The 15,759-nt window shown below is 34.0% G+C and overlaps 1 protein-coding gene and 1 pseudogene across 1 annotated transcript; both read left to right on the plus strand.

The window, feature by feature from the left end:
* On the plus strand, positions 1 to 4,126 carry LOC105862747 (taste receptor type 2 member 50-like; annotated as a pseudogene).
* A 7,227-nt stretch (positions 4,127 to 11,353) lies between these two features.
* On the plus strand, positions 11,354 to 12,265 carry LOC105862746 (taste receptor type 2 member 13). Its single transcript, XM_012749247.3, has one exon. It carries the CDS (start codon positions 11,354 to 11,356, stop codon positions 12,263 to 12,265), a length of 912 nt encoding a protein of 303 aa, XP_012604701.3.
* Positions 12,266 to 15,759: the final 3,494 nt, after the last annotated feature.

Genomic DNA, 15,759 nt, shown 5'->3' on the forward strand with positions numbered 1-15,759 from the left:
ATGGGCACTTTCTCAGGTACCAGGCTCCTGAGATGGATGGTGGTCAGCAGTACCCAGTGGTTAGTAGCTTTTCCCAGCATGTCTCTTGGATAGTTTTACAGCAAAATACCACTGGCAAGAATTTCCTTAGTGAATGGCTTTTCCAACACCTTAGAGGTAGCTTTCTGGCAAGGTCTAGACAGTGAATTTCTAGTAATTTCTGGTGGCTCAGCTCAGTGAGCCATGGCTACATTGTCTTCACCAAGGTCTTGTTCTTAGCTCTGGATGGTCTCTCTCTCTCTCTCTCTAGGTTCTTTTTTGAGTGCCATATCTATCTTAGCCCTGTGGATAATGGCTGTTTTTAATATTTGCTGTTTTTATTTTCTGTAGCATCATCTTTACTTCTTTCTAATCAATCCCCTATCACTCCAGTTCTCTAATATAGTTAATAATTATTTATGCTAAACTTTTCCTGATCAAATTTCTATGTGGTCTTCTCCTGAGTGAACCCTATTGATAGATGTTAAAATATTATTTGATCAAATTTTTCACTAGACCAAATATATGTGGAAGGATATTATAATAACCCACAAAAAGATGTATACTAAAATGCAGGAACATTATGCTTAAAGGTATAGTGAAGAATATTTTATATTAGTGCCATGATTAAGAAAAGCTTTCAAAAAGATCATGAAGATGCATATTATGAAAAAACTATGCACAGACTTCAATTTTTTTGCACCAAAATAAACTTGTACTAATTTGTTACAACATATCTGAACAGGATGTAGTTTGAGGTAGTAAGAAGGATAAGACAGCAGTTTGAAAAGAGCCCCCATTAAAGCAATGTGAATTTCTGCTAAAATTGAAACAAGAAAACCCAGGAAATTTATGGTAAAGTTTCAGTGGAAGAATGCTGAAATCACTGATGTTTTATGAAAAGTTTATGAGGACAATGCCCCAAAGATATCAGGAGTTTACAATTGTAAACTCATTTGAAGAAAGGATGAGAAAATGTTGAAGATGAAGCCTGTAGCAGAAGATCATCCACATCAATTTTTGAGAGAAAAAAATCAATCTTGTTCATATCCTTATTGAAGACCTGTGATTAATAGCACAAAAATAGCCAGCATCATAGGCATCTCAATTAGTTCAGCTTACACAATTATAACTGAAAAATTAAAGTTAAGCAAACTTTCTACTCAACAAGTGTCAAGACTTTTGTGCCCAGATCAGCTGTAGACAAAAGCAGAGTTTTCAGTGGAAATTTTAAACAAGTGTGATTAACATCAAAGAACTGTAACAGGAGATAAAACATGGCTTCATCAGTATGATCCTGAAGACAAAGCACAACCAAAGCAATGGCTACCAAGAGATAGAAGTGGACCAGTCAAGAGCAAAGGTCATGGTGACAATGTTTTTGGATGCTAAAGGTATTTTGCTGTTGACTTTTGAAGGGCCAAAGAACAATAATAGCTGCTATTATGCGAATGTTTTCAGAAAGTTAGCCAAAGCTTTGTCAGAAAAACATCCAGGAATACTTCACCAGAGAGTCCTTTTCCATCACAGCAATATTCCTACTCATTCCTCTCATCAAACAAGGAGAATTTTGTGAGAGCTGCGATGGAAAATTATTAGGCATCTACATTACAGTCCTGATGTGGCTCCTTTAGACTTCTTTTTGATTCTAAATCTTAAATAATCTTTATAGGGGTCATTTTTTTTCAGTTAATAATGTGAAAAATATTGCATTGACTTGTTTAAATTCCCAGGACACTCAATTCTTTAGAAATGTGCTAAATGCATGATATCATCACTTATAAAACTGTCTTGATCTTCATGGAGCCTATGTTGAAAAATAAAGTTTACATTTTTAAAATTTTTATCTTTTAATTCCATATTTCAATGAACTTTTTGAAGTCCTTTCATATTAGAGGTGGTAGCCAATGCAATAAGAAAATATAAAGAGATAACTTATGAGAATTTGAATGAAGGTGACGAAGATTTGTTTTTCCTACAGACAATGTGTTTTCCTATGGATTATCCAAAGTAATACACAAAGAAATAATTAGTAGTCTTATCAAATAGAATAAGTAAATTTAGAAATATTACCAAATAAGATATTAATGTATCCATTTACCAGTAATAACTAATTAAAATATGACATTTAAAACTAAACTTTTCACAGTAGCAACAAAACTTGATTGAAGGCACCTGGAAATAAGTCTCATACATCATACTCTATTGAAGTGTTTATTAAATTGTAGTGAAGAATATAAAAGAAGATCTGAATGAATATATCCATATTCTATGTTCTTGGGTAGATAGAATAGCAATTGCATCCAAATACTTGTGTCCAATTCCAATCAAAAGTGCAATGAAATATTTATATCTATAAAGTTACTGAATTTTTTAATTAAATAAATGATAGTTAAATATTAAATAGACTCAGCAGAGAAATAATTGTAAAATATCTAAGCATTAGAGACATGCTTAATAAATATTAATAATGGACTAAAAATCTGGGTGTGAAAGAAAAGAATTGAAGTCTAAATGAGCCCTCTGAGACTCATGTTGTTTATTTTGGAAATTACGAGAAAATAATTTATGTCTTATACCTCCTTAGAATTTCCTGTAAACTACATAAAATGTATGGGTGGTCACATAAAATGTATGTGTGTGTTGGTGTGTGTCTATGAGCTTGTAAACAATAAAGATAAATATAAGGAGTAGTTATCAGCTTTCAATGTGAGGGAGTGTTAGTTTTCATGGGGGTTCCCAGGGAAACTGTGAAATTTTTGATTGGAAACATTTGAAAACCTATAGGTAAGTTCCTTTTAAGTGTTTCTACATGGATCTAATGCTTTTGTTAAAATAAACCCTTAATGGCAATGAGCCATTAAGGTCATCTCCAGATGACTAATCTCTATCTACCAATTTAGCCATTTCCTACACATTCTATGTATTAAGTTTAAAAATTTTAATGGCTAACATCTAAACTTCATGAACCCAAATTATGTAGAGGTTAGACAGGGCAAAAAACTGCAAAACAATGAAAGAGAATATGCCTTTATTTGCATGCTAACAAATGAGAATTTAGCTTTCACTCCAACATCGCTATGAAAGATTCCAGTCTATGGAAAGGACATAAAGTATATGAATAGGAATTATTTTGAGCTGTTTTGGGAATAAGAATGTTTTCCATAAAGATAGCATTGAATGTAGCTAATAGTATACTCTGGTGCTTTCCTGCTTGAGATAGAATTTAAAAGAAAACAAAAACTTTACTGCACAATGAAAACCAGGTGCCAGTAGAACTTAAGGTCATTATATTAAGGAATCACAACCAGTGATAACAGGTTTGTCTTTTTTTTTGCTTCCAGACACAATAAGTTTACTACTGAGCAACAATTCCACTGAGGTAATGCAAAATTCGTTCTTGGACATTTCCCAGTGGCTTCATAGCACTGGTGAACTTCATTACTGGGTCAAGAGACAAAAGATCTTCTGAGCTAATCAAATTCTCATTGCTCTGGTGGTCTCCATATTTGGTTTTCTCTTAGTAATATTATTAAATTGGTATTCAACTGTGTTTAACCAGCATTAGATAGTCTAGAAGTAAGAATTATTACTTATATCACTTGGGTAGTAACCAACTATTTAAGCATCTATCTTGCAATTAGCCTTAGTGTACTTTATTTGCTCAAGATTGCCAATTTCTCCAACATTATTTTACTTTACCTAAAAAGGAGAGTTAATAGTGTAGTTGTCACGATGCTGTTGTGGACTTTGGTCTTTTTGGCTTGTCATCTTGCTGTGGTAAATATGGATGAGAGTATGCAGAAAAAAGAATATGAAGGAAACGTGACTTAGAAGATCAAATTGAGGAGCACTGTACACCTTTCAAATAGGACTGTATTTACCCTAGAAAATTTTATTTGCTTTACAATGTCCGTGATAGGTTTCTGCTGTTAATCTGTTCCCTACGCGAACATCTCAAGAAGATGCAGATTTATGGCAAAGGATTGCAAGGTCCCAGCACCAAGGTCCACATAAAAGCCGTGCAAACTATCATCTCCTTCTCCAGCTATTTGCCATTTCCATTCTGACTCTCATCATATCAACTTGGGAACCTAACGGACTGTAGAACAAGTCAGTCCTCATGCTTCACTTGGGTGTTAGAATCATCTATCCTTCAAGCCACTCATTCATCCTGATTTTAGGAAACGAAGTTAAAATGAGTCTGTCATTTCTGTGGCCATGAGGTTCTCAATGAAATACAGGAAATTAGGAGGACATGTGTGTGGGCCTGCTTTGGGAGGGGCAACCTTGAAGAGGTTGGAAAGGCCTTCCAGGCCTTTTCCCCATTGTTCTGACTGTTAGCACCCGGCTCCCTTTTATCCTGCTAATCTCTTTATCAAAAGGTCTGTCTTTGCATGCTAGGAGGCCTCTCCTGAAAATGTTCTTTCTTTCTATTCCACACAGCCAGATGGTGAATTTTCCAAGTTTTTACACTCTTCTTCCCTTTTAATTATAAATTTGGCTTTTAGGTATTTCCTTTGCTATAATAAATAACTGGGCAAAAGCTGTTAAAAGTAACCAAGTCATTTCTTGATCACTTTGCTGCTTAGAAATTTCTTCCACCAGACTCTCCACGTCATCACTCCTAAGTTTGGCCTTCCACAAAGCCCCAGGGCATGGACACATAGAAACTTTTTCCCCTCATAAAAGAACCTTACATACCTTAATGTTTATGATTTATTGATATGGAATGATAAGGTTTTTATAGGCTTTATAGCATATCTGTGGGTGTTTGTGTACACACACTCATATGAACATGCATTTAAGCTTTGTTTAGATGGAATAAAATATATTAAAATGGCCCGAAACACTGGAATAAATATTCATGGTATTTATTTTTGTCTTTTAGCCTATCAATATGGTTTCTGAGTATGAATATAGTACCTCTGTGAGAATTAAAAATTAATTGCTACATAAGCATTTATGACTAATGGTATAAGGGGTCTTATTTTGAATCCAAAGTGCTGATTTTGAGTTCATTCCTGCTAGCAAATGATTTGAAATCTAACAAATGATGATTCTGATAGTGACGGTGATGCTGTCTTAATTGCCATCTCTTAATTGAGAAATCTGTCAGTTTCATTCTTCAATCTCCTGCTAGTCTCCTAATTGAGGACTGAAATGTGTTCATAAGTTGCATTTAAGGGTGAACCAAACAGTGAAAACAGTGAAAGAAAAACTGTCCATATTTGTATCTGAGAACACTGGACTTCATTTTTGGGTACTATTTTGAATATGGAAAATTATCACCTGTGGCTCTTATATAAGAAAGACAATATGTGTTAGTATGCAAATTGCTAGCTAAATCATTTGAATAATGATAGTTATGATTTCATAAAGACCAATTTGGCCCTGCCGTGCAGTAGAACTGATTTCTTAATGGCATTAGAAGAAATAGTAACAGAGAAGTACTAAAACAATAAAAATTATTAATTCCTTAATTATAATATCAGTCCTGGAATTAAAAATGAGAAATTATGATAAAAATCTTGGATTTACTATCTGAAGAGAAGCCTAGTACAGAGGAGGATGTTTTCATGGTAGTACTGACTGTGGGATTCACCACTGCCTTGGCTGAGGAAAGAACAGGGCATCTACTTCCATCACCTCAGTCATTATCCCCAGTTTATCTCCCAAATGCGTTTCTGGATGGTGACACTAATCCATTGCTATGGGAGTTCTTTTAAGGTCTTTATAGAACTGGTAAAATGGTAAATGATAGTTTACTCAGATATCTGACTGGTGCCTTCACACATTTGTTAGGTTTGTCACATGCCTCGGTTTTTCTCTTTCTTGGTGATGGCTCTTTTCTCCCACGAACACTTCTCACAGCTAACATAAGTGTTATGTAGTTGGCACTTATCTTTCTAGGATCCTGTAGCCATGGCAGGTTTCTTTTAGGGCCAGATATAGTTGAAGATGTCCTGAGAGGGAAGAACAAAGTAACTGTTATATAAATAAAAGATGTACCTTTAGAACTAGGAAAAAAAGTGTCATCTTCAAAAGAGTCTCATATCTTCTGTGGTCTCCTTATTATCTTCATAATATATTAAACCATATCTCTAGAATGGGGTTTTAGCTCAACATGTATTAAAAGGTAAACTGAGGCACGCTAAATTTTTATTTTAAAAAGTTTATTTGAGCAAATGATGATTCATAAATTGGGCAGTTCCAAACAAGAAGTGGTTCAGGAGCTTAGCCGAGGGAATGCAAAGGGGAGGATTTATAGGAGATACACAGAAATAAAGCAAGTACAGTTATACAGATGCCTTATTTTGTCTACCCTGTTGGAAAGACAACTTTGTTGGCTGCCTCTGATTGGCTGAGCTTAAGTTCTGGTTTTCTTTAAAATAGGTATTTATAAGAAACAGCTTAAGTTAAGTTTTGCTTATGCTTGTAAATAAAGCAAAGTTAAGGTCACTTATGAAGCCTAACTGGCTTTGTCTGCTCAGGAATTCTTCAAGCCTGGTCTCCCTTTTAATTTACTTTGACACATGCATCTTAGTTTTGGCTAGCAGTTCTTTCAGAAGTATAACCTTTCAAAAACTCAGTTTTTTATTTATTGTATTCCAGTCAACTTTACATGCCAGGGAATGACTCGTAGTTCTTTCCTAGTCATCCTTGTATTTGCTATATTTCATTGCTTTTTCACCCTGCACCTTTCTCAGCTTTCTCACCTAATATCAGTTGATTTGAGCATTCTGAGGCTATATCAGGAAAATCAGATATTTAACCTCTGTGCCTTGAGTCACTTCACCAAACTGAAAGGATAATAACTGTTAGTTTGGCCTTTATCTGTATATGAAATACAATCAGAAGTTTTAACAACCATACCCTTGAGATAATCTTAGCCTGAAGTTTAGTTATATCCAGGCTTTAAAACTCAATCACTATTTGGTGTTGAGAAACAACACCAAATCACGCAAGATCCCAAGTATCTAGACTCTGGTAATTCTTGTTCCTGCTTGCAAAGTATTGTAAAAGTTGTCAGAATCAAAATGGAGTCGCTTGTGCTAAAATCCTGACATGCAGCCTGGGAAGGCCATGAAGGAGGGGTTCTCCTGCACTTATGACCGATCACAAGAGCTAACACAGAAAACTACAAAAACCACAACATTGCACAAAGGCCACCTGCAGCCTTTATAACAAAAATACTTCTGCAAGGACATCTGCCCAGCAACTGCTTGTCCAACCTTGGGCTGACACCACCCTTGTTAGTGATTCTTGTAGTCAAGAGTAATCATCTCAAAACAATTATGTAATCCCCCTCACTTTTTCTTTAAAAACTCTTTCTTTATCTCTCTGGATACACACATAGTTTACTATGGCACATGTATTCCCATTGCAGTGTTAGTCACAAATAAATGTCACTTTTTTTTAGAGAGTCTCCCTCTCTATTTGCTATTTAGTTTGACGGTAAGCAATTATTTTCAGACACCAATTAAAAATATGTTGTCAAATGCACTATTAATATTATTCAATTGTAATTTTCTTTTCCTAAAGTTACAAAATCATCAGCTGTATGATCTACCTTCCAGGTGATCATAGGTGGCAGTTTGCCAAGTGTTTTGATACTTTGTAACTTGCTTTTTAGTAACCGATAATGTTTTTGTAGCCACTCATTGCCAATGAAGCAAATATCAGGCCAATGTCACATATATTAGGTATTTTATTTTATCAGCACCCCATTTCAAGAGGACAGATATCTTAGGCTATGCTTAGTGAACAAGACTGCCAAATCTCAGGGACTTCACGTAGGAAAAGTTTTTGTTGTTTGTTTCTAGTTTCTGTTACATGTCTAGTACTCACAGTAGTCACATAGGAATTCAGGCTGACAGACACTTTCTTGACCTTGTCTATGTGAATGAAAACTTAGATATTTAAAAATAGTCCACAGTTGAAGAAACATCACAATAAAATTAGAAAATATTTAAATTTAAGTATAATGAAATAGAATAAAACCTTATAAGAAATTGTTACAGATTCTTAGAGAAATACCTTTAGAAGAAATATGTTAGAAAAAGAGAAAGAATGAAAATTGATGTTCTAAGTGTCCATTTCAGAAAATTTACCAAAAAAAAGCAAACATACTCAAAGGAAGTAAAAATAAGTAAACAGTATATATAAGATAAGAAATTAATGAATGGTAATACATTTGATAAGATCAATCAAGGCAGATTTGGTTATTTGAATAGACTGACAAAATTGATAAGCTTCTAGTGAGATAAATTGTGGAAAAAAGCAAATAACAATATGAAGAATTGAAAGGAGATATTCTGTGGATATTAAGTATATAATAGAATAACCAAAGGTACATAAAAATTTTATTTGCTGAAATTGACAAATATCTATAAAGCTATATCAAAAACAAGATAAGGAGAAATAGGCAAAAGCACAGTTCTAGATCAAGATCATAGAAATGTGTGCTTATGTGCTTAAGAATAAGTTACATGTTAAAGAATGTTCATAGCATCATGATCATAATAGTTTCCAAACTCAATACAATCCAAATATGTGTTTCCATTAGAATAGATAAATCATGAATACTTATTCAATTAATAATATTCAGCAATAAAATGAATAATCTATCTCTATATGCAATGTAATTAATTTTAAAAATATAATATTGGTCAAAATTAGTTGAATGCAAAAAGAATATGCACAGTGTTATTACATTCATATGCATTTCAAAACCAGGCAAAACTAAGCTAATGTTTAGGGATGCATATTCAAATATAAAAAAAAAAATAAAGTAAAACAAGACAATGATTTCAATTGCAGGGTAGGTATTACTTCCGGAACAAACAGAGAGGTTATGATTAGAAAAGTGCAAAGTGTTTTAGATTTTACAAAGTTCCCTTTCTTGACACGGGAGGTGTTTACATTAGTGTGAACTTAATAATAAAGCATTTAGACTTCATAAAATGTTCTATACATTTGTTACATATAACCATAATATGGAATAAAAAGAAAGAAAAACAGAAAAAGAACATTTGTCAACAAACATTATGAGTCTAGCAAAATCTTAGCACCAAACACTGATAGGATATCTGAAATGAATGAGAGTAAGGGAAGGAAAACATTAAAACCATATTTCATATGATTCCACAATCCAAGGAAAATAGTTTACATAGTCACACCTTTTATAGTCTTCTCTCTTTACCTGTTGTCCCCTTTTCCTTTCCAGTTCAGACTTCTGAAAAAGTCTTTCTGTGATTTTTCCCTGGCATCTATCCTCTTTCTCCCATAGAAGTGGGAGATCACTTTTTTTAAATCTAATTTGTCTTTTTAATATTTTCTCTTATGGAAACATACCACCGACATGCAGCTTAAAATCACAACTCTGCTACCCATTCTCTACCTCTCTCTCATATATTATGTTACAAATTCTAAAGGACTATGGTATTCTTTTTAATATGCAAGTATTGTCCTATAAGTCAGATTACCTATGTATGCAAATTGTAGCTATTAACAAGTTGTGGCCAACATTCTCAAAGTCTTTTTTCTGAACAGATAGGAACACTATCCTTAATTTACTCTTAAAGTGAAAAGGTATAGAGGCTTTCATCAGGCCTGTGTCAAGAGTACAAATGGAAGCCCACATGGCACATATCTAAATATTTAATGGTTGTAAATAACTAAAGCTAACAAACTATTAAAGGAAATATGTCCTATTCTACCTTGATAAATATATCACAGCAGCAGAATAAAAAATATCTATGTGGTTATTTTATAACTAAAATTTGCAAATCAATGATGACACAATTAAATTATTTTGTGAGTATCTGTTCTATAGACAACCCAGCAAAGTTTGCATTAGTAATAAAATACACACGTTTGTAATTCATAAACTATATATTTCTTAAATAAAAACAGCTTTTTTCTTTATCCAACAAAATAGCTATTTATTAGGCTATAATCAAGGTTAAAAGAGTATTTTATTTACATTAACATTGAATTAGACAATTTTTCTTGAGTCTTCACTGTTTTAGAATTTTGCTAATTCGCTCTCCTTTGTATTGAGCGGGTGAGGTGGGATGAGGAGCAGTTGCTGCTTCACAAAGAATACAGTAGTTCCACCTTATCCACTTCTGCCTTCTGTGGTTTCAGTTACCTGAGGTCAACCACGGTTTGAAAATAGGTGAGTATGATACAGTAAGACATTGAAAGAGAGAGAGACCACATTCACATAACTTTTATTACTGTATGTGTTATATTAATAATTGCTCCATTTTATTATTAGTTATTAATAATCTTTTACTGAGCCTAATTTGTAAATTAAACTTTGTCACAGGATTGCATGTGTAGCAAGAACATCGTGTACCCAGAGCTGGGGGCTATCTGCAGTCTGAGGCCCCACGGGGCTGTGGAGTCCAGCCCCAGGAACAAGGCGGGACTGTCCCCGGGGAAGGGAGGGCTGCCGCCGTCTGTTTCTTTGCTCGCCTGTCAGGTTTGAAATCCATGACATCAGGTAGAACTGCTTTCTTTGGTAGCTGTTGCTGATCTTTTAAAATTGATTTTTTGTGCACTTTGAAGTTTGGAGAGGAAATATGGAGGGGAGGTGGACACAGGCTGCAGCATCCGGTGCCCACGGGGGAGACGCGGCGCTGCGGCGCCGGGCAGAGGCCGGGCAGGAGAGAGGCGAGCTTTGCAGACGCTTCCCTCCGCTCACAGGTGGACTGGAAACTGAGGACTCTTTTGAAATGACATAGATCTGTCTTTGCGCGTTTTATTAGTCCTCAAGGTGGACTGGAAACTGAGGACTCTTTTGAAATGATATAGATCTGTCTTTGCGTGTTTTATAAGTCCTCAGTGGCAATGCTTCATTCAGCTTCATATTTATGAATCATATTTTTACAAACTTTGTAACTCAGAACTCAAGCTGGTGGAACCAATTTTTTTGCAGGAGAGACGAGGGAAAAAGCACAAAACAACGAAAGAGAATATATCCTTATTTGCATGGTTGCAAATGTGAGCTCAGCTTTGCTTCATAATCATCTATGGACTATTTATTTCTGCCTGTGGTGAGGACATACATATCTTAACTAGGGCTCAGCAAAGAAATTAAAGAAAAATAAAGACTTCACAGGAACAGCTATATGCAGCATACTGATTAACAAACCTTGGAGATTTCGAACTTGACATTGGGCCAACAATTAAAGAAGGAGCAGAAGGAGCAGAAGGAGGAGAAGGTTGAAGAAGACTGTCACTGTACATTCAAGGATATACATAGCATTTTACAACAGCAAATAACCAGCAGCAGTGTCAGATTTTGAGCTTTCTCTGCTCTGATATGGAAATTACACTGCAGCACATCTTCAATCTCATAATAATCGCAGAGTTCATGCTTGGGAATTTGAGCAATGGATTCATAGTACTGATAAACTGCATTGACTGGGTCAACAAAAGAAAGTTGTCCTTAGTCGATAAAATCCTCATTATCTTGGCAATCTCCAGAATTGGTCTGATCTGGGAAATGTTAATAAATTGGTTTGCAACTCTGTATCGTCCAGCCTTAGTTGTGGCTGCAACAGAATTAAGACTGGTTATTTTTACCTGGGTAGTTTCCAATCACTTCAGTCTCTGGCTTGCTACAATCCTCAGCGTCTTTTATTTGCTCAAAATAGCCACCTTCTCCAGCCCCACTTTTCTCTATCTGCAGTGGAGAGTAAAAAATGTGATTCTGATGATACTGCTAGGAAGCTTAATTTTCTTGATTTTAAATCTGATACAAATGAACATGCATATTAAGGACTGGGTAGATAAATATGAAAGGAACACAACTTGGAATTTCAACACGAGTGACTTTGTAACATTTACACTGCTGGTTAGATTCACTATGACTGTGTTCACTCTAATACCATTTACTGTGGCCCTGATCGCTTTTCTGCTGTTAATTTTCTCCCTGTGGAAACATCTCCAGAAGATGCAGCTCTCTTTCAAAGGACACAGAGAACCCAGGACCAGGGCCCACATAAATGCCTTGAAAACTGTGATCTTGTTCCTCCTACTCTATGCTACTTCCTTTCTGTCATTTCTCATATCATGGCTTTCTGTGACGAATCAGGCCAAACTGGTCCACATGCTCTGTCAGACTATTGGAATCGTCTATCCTTCAATCCACTCCTTTGTCCTGATTCTGGGAAACTCTAAGTTAAGGCAGGCCTGTCTTGGGGTGGCAGCTAAGGTGTGGGCTATAAGATGAAAAACTCGTAATACCATAAGTCATTCCAACCATAGACTATTGTATGTACATTCTAGATAAAAACAGCAGTCTATGAGAAGTTTAAAGATATTTTATATTTCTCCCAGTTTCTTCCATTGTGAAGATAATTGTAAAATTTTCAAGTGAATACCTATAATAGCTTCTTACCTAAGAATATTACATATTTATGATGTGTATTTTTGTATTATCAAGAATTTGAAACTTATTTGGAGAAATCATTAATAAATTCCATTGTAATCTAAAAATGTGTACCACGATACCTTCAGATATTAATTATGCAACCCCCAACCTTTTGGCTAACAATGGCCCTTCAATTCTAAATAACTTACTGAGTATGGGTGTTTTAGGTACTTCTATTTAATTGGTGAATTGAAGACAACTAGCTATTTGGAACAGAGTATGCAGAAAATTTGGACTTGCAACTATTACTAGTACTGATGGAATGGGAAATTCAGATTAATAAGTGTAATATGAATAACTGCCACATAAAACAATGACCTTCTTTTTCAGTAATTATATTATACATTTGTATACCTGCATATTTGACTTGATGCTTTTGAAATAAACATTATTGAAGTATACAATATATACTATACTATATATATATTGAACTATACATTATTGAAGTATATATAACAAAATGCAACATTTTTAGTGCACTTTTCAGTTAGAGTTTGGCAATGTGTGACTTCTTGTGTGACTACAACATCAGTGTCCTTTGCAGTCCAATCTGCCAGGGAACTACTTATCTACTTTTGGTAACTATTAATGTAACAGAGTTCTTTGGTTTCTAGAATTTCATAAATATATAGTCATAGAGTATGTACTGTTATAGATAGGTAAGGCTTCTTTAACTCAGCATGCTTTTGAGGTTCATCTATTTTGTTGTAAAGATCAGATGTTTGTTCCTGAGTAGTATTCTTGAATAGTATTCCTAAACAGAGCTGGATATACATCTTTTTAAAAAAATTCTTTTACCTGTTAATCATTTGAATGGTTCTTAATTATTGATTATTATAAATAAAATTGACATCAACATTCATATCTGTGTCTTTTTCTGAATATATGATTCCATTATTCTTGAGTAAATACCTAGGAGTATGTCAAATCATATGGTAAATATATGCTTAACTTTTTAAAAAATGGCCAAATGTTCTCCAAAGTGGTTGTATCATTTTATATTTTAGCCAGCAATGTGTGAGGATTTGGGTTTCTCCACATCCTGGCTAATAGTTAGTGCTCTGTTCTGTTTTTTTTTTTTTTTTTTATTTTTGTCATTCTAGTCTAGTGTGTAATGGCTTCTCATTGTGGTTTTAATTCATATTTTTCTGATGACTAATGATATTGAGAGTTTTTTATGGGTGTTTGGTCATTCACTGAACTTATTTTATGAAGTGCGATTTTAAACATTTTGCCCATTATTTAATTTGGTTCATTGTTTTATCTTTTTATCATTGAGTTGTAAAAGTTCTTTATACAGTCTAGACATAGTTTCTTTATCAGACATGTTTGTTTTGTAAATATTCTCTCCCAGCTATTGGCTTGTCATTTCATTTTCTTTATGGCACCTTTCAAAGGGAATACATTTAAAAATTTTTTAATAAAGTCTAATAATCATTTTCTTTTAAGCTGGTGCTTTTTGTGTTCTGTTTAAGAAGTCCTACATACTGCAATATTATGAAGATTATCTCTTACAGTTTCTTTTAGAAGTTTTATGTTTTCAGGTTTTGTTTAAGTATATGACCCATTTCAAATTAAATTATATCTGCAGTATATGGTTAGAACTGGAATTCATTTTTAAAATACAGAAATCATTTATTTCAGTACCATTTGTTAAAAAAAGATTATCTTCTCCCATTGTGTCAACTTGGCATTTTGTTGAAAACCAGTTGATCATATGTATGGGGGTCTCTTTCTGGCCTGTGTTTTCTGTTCTATCCTTAAGTCAATAAAATACTTTCTTAATACCTACAGTTCAATACTACATCTTAAAATGTAATAGTAAGTCCTCCAACATTGTTCTTTTTCAAAATTGTTTCAGTTTTTCTAGCTCCTTTGCTCTTGCATATACATTTTAGATTTAGTTTATCAATTTCTTCAATAGAGCTTTATGAAATACTGATTGAAATGGTACTGAATATATAGATTCATGTTTGGAATAATTGACACCTTAACAACATTGCATTTTCCAGTACATGAGCATGGTAAACCTTTTAATTGGTTTTAGTCCATTGTTGTTTTCAATGCATAATTTTTGGACATAGTTTATTAAATTTATCCCTAAGTTTTTTATTTCTGTGGCTATTGAAAATAGCAGGTATTTTTGTATTCCAACTTCTTTTTTTTATTTCAACATAATATGGGGGTACAAATGTTAAGGTTACATACATTGCTCTTGCCTTCTAATTGTTTGTTGCTAATATATAGAAATACAATGAACTTTTGTGTAATATTAACTTTATGTACTGTGAACTTGTTAAATTCACTTTTTAGTTCTAGTAACATGTTTTGTAGATTATTTGAGGTTTTCTATGTATGTGATAATGCTTTGTGTAGATAAAAGAGTTTTGTTTTCCCCTTTGCCATCTTTATAGCTTTTATTTCATTTTTTTGCATTATTCCACTGGCTGGACCCTCCAAGACAATGTTGAATGTAAGTGATGAGTCCCCCATCTTAGGTAAAGCATCTAGTTTTTCACCATCAGCATGATGTTGTCTGTAGGTTTTTCATAAATGTCCTTTATCAGTGTGAGGAAGCTTCCTTGTACTCCTAGTTTGCTGAAAGCTTTTATTTTGAATGGGTGCTGAGTTTTGTCAGATGATTTTTATGCATCTATTGGAATGATAATATAATTTTCTCACCTCATTCTGTGAATATTATGATTATACTAATTCCATTTTCAATATCCACCAGCATTACATTGCTAGGATAAACTCTATTTGGCCCTCATTCCTGAGGAGTATTGGTCCATACTTTTAATTTCCTATAATGTTTTCATCTGATTTTGCTCTCAGGATATTTCTACTTTCATAAAATAAATTTGAGGGGGAGTTCCCCTTTTCTTCTCTTTTCTGAAAGATTGGTGTAAGATTGGTATTTTCCTCTTAAATATTTGATAGAATTCATCATTTAGGTCATTCCTTGCTTCGTGGGAAGGTTTTTAATGAAGAATTTGCAATTTTTAAAAAATAGTTATAAAGTTATTAAGATTTTTATGTTTCTTTTTGCTCCTGATTCAGTAATATTTATCTTTCAAGGATTTTGTCCATTTTATCTAAGCTGTCTAATTCATTGAAATAACCTTGTAAATAATATTCCCCAATGTCTTAGTCCATTTTGTGTTGCCATAGAGGAATACCTGAGGCTGGGTCATTTGTAAGAAAAGAGGGTTATTTTGCTCATAGTTCTGCAGGCTGTACAAGAAGCACAGCACCGGCATCTGTTCAGTTCCTGCTAAGGACATCTGTGCTGA

This window comes from Microcebus murinus, chromosome 10 (genome assembly GCF_040939455.1).
Source record: "Microcebus murinus isolate Inina chromosome 10, M.murinus_Inina_mat1.0, whole genome shotgun sequence".
NCBI lineage: Eukaryota > Metazoa > Chordata > Mammalia > Primates > Cheirogaleidae > Microcebus > Microcebus murinus.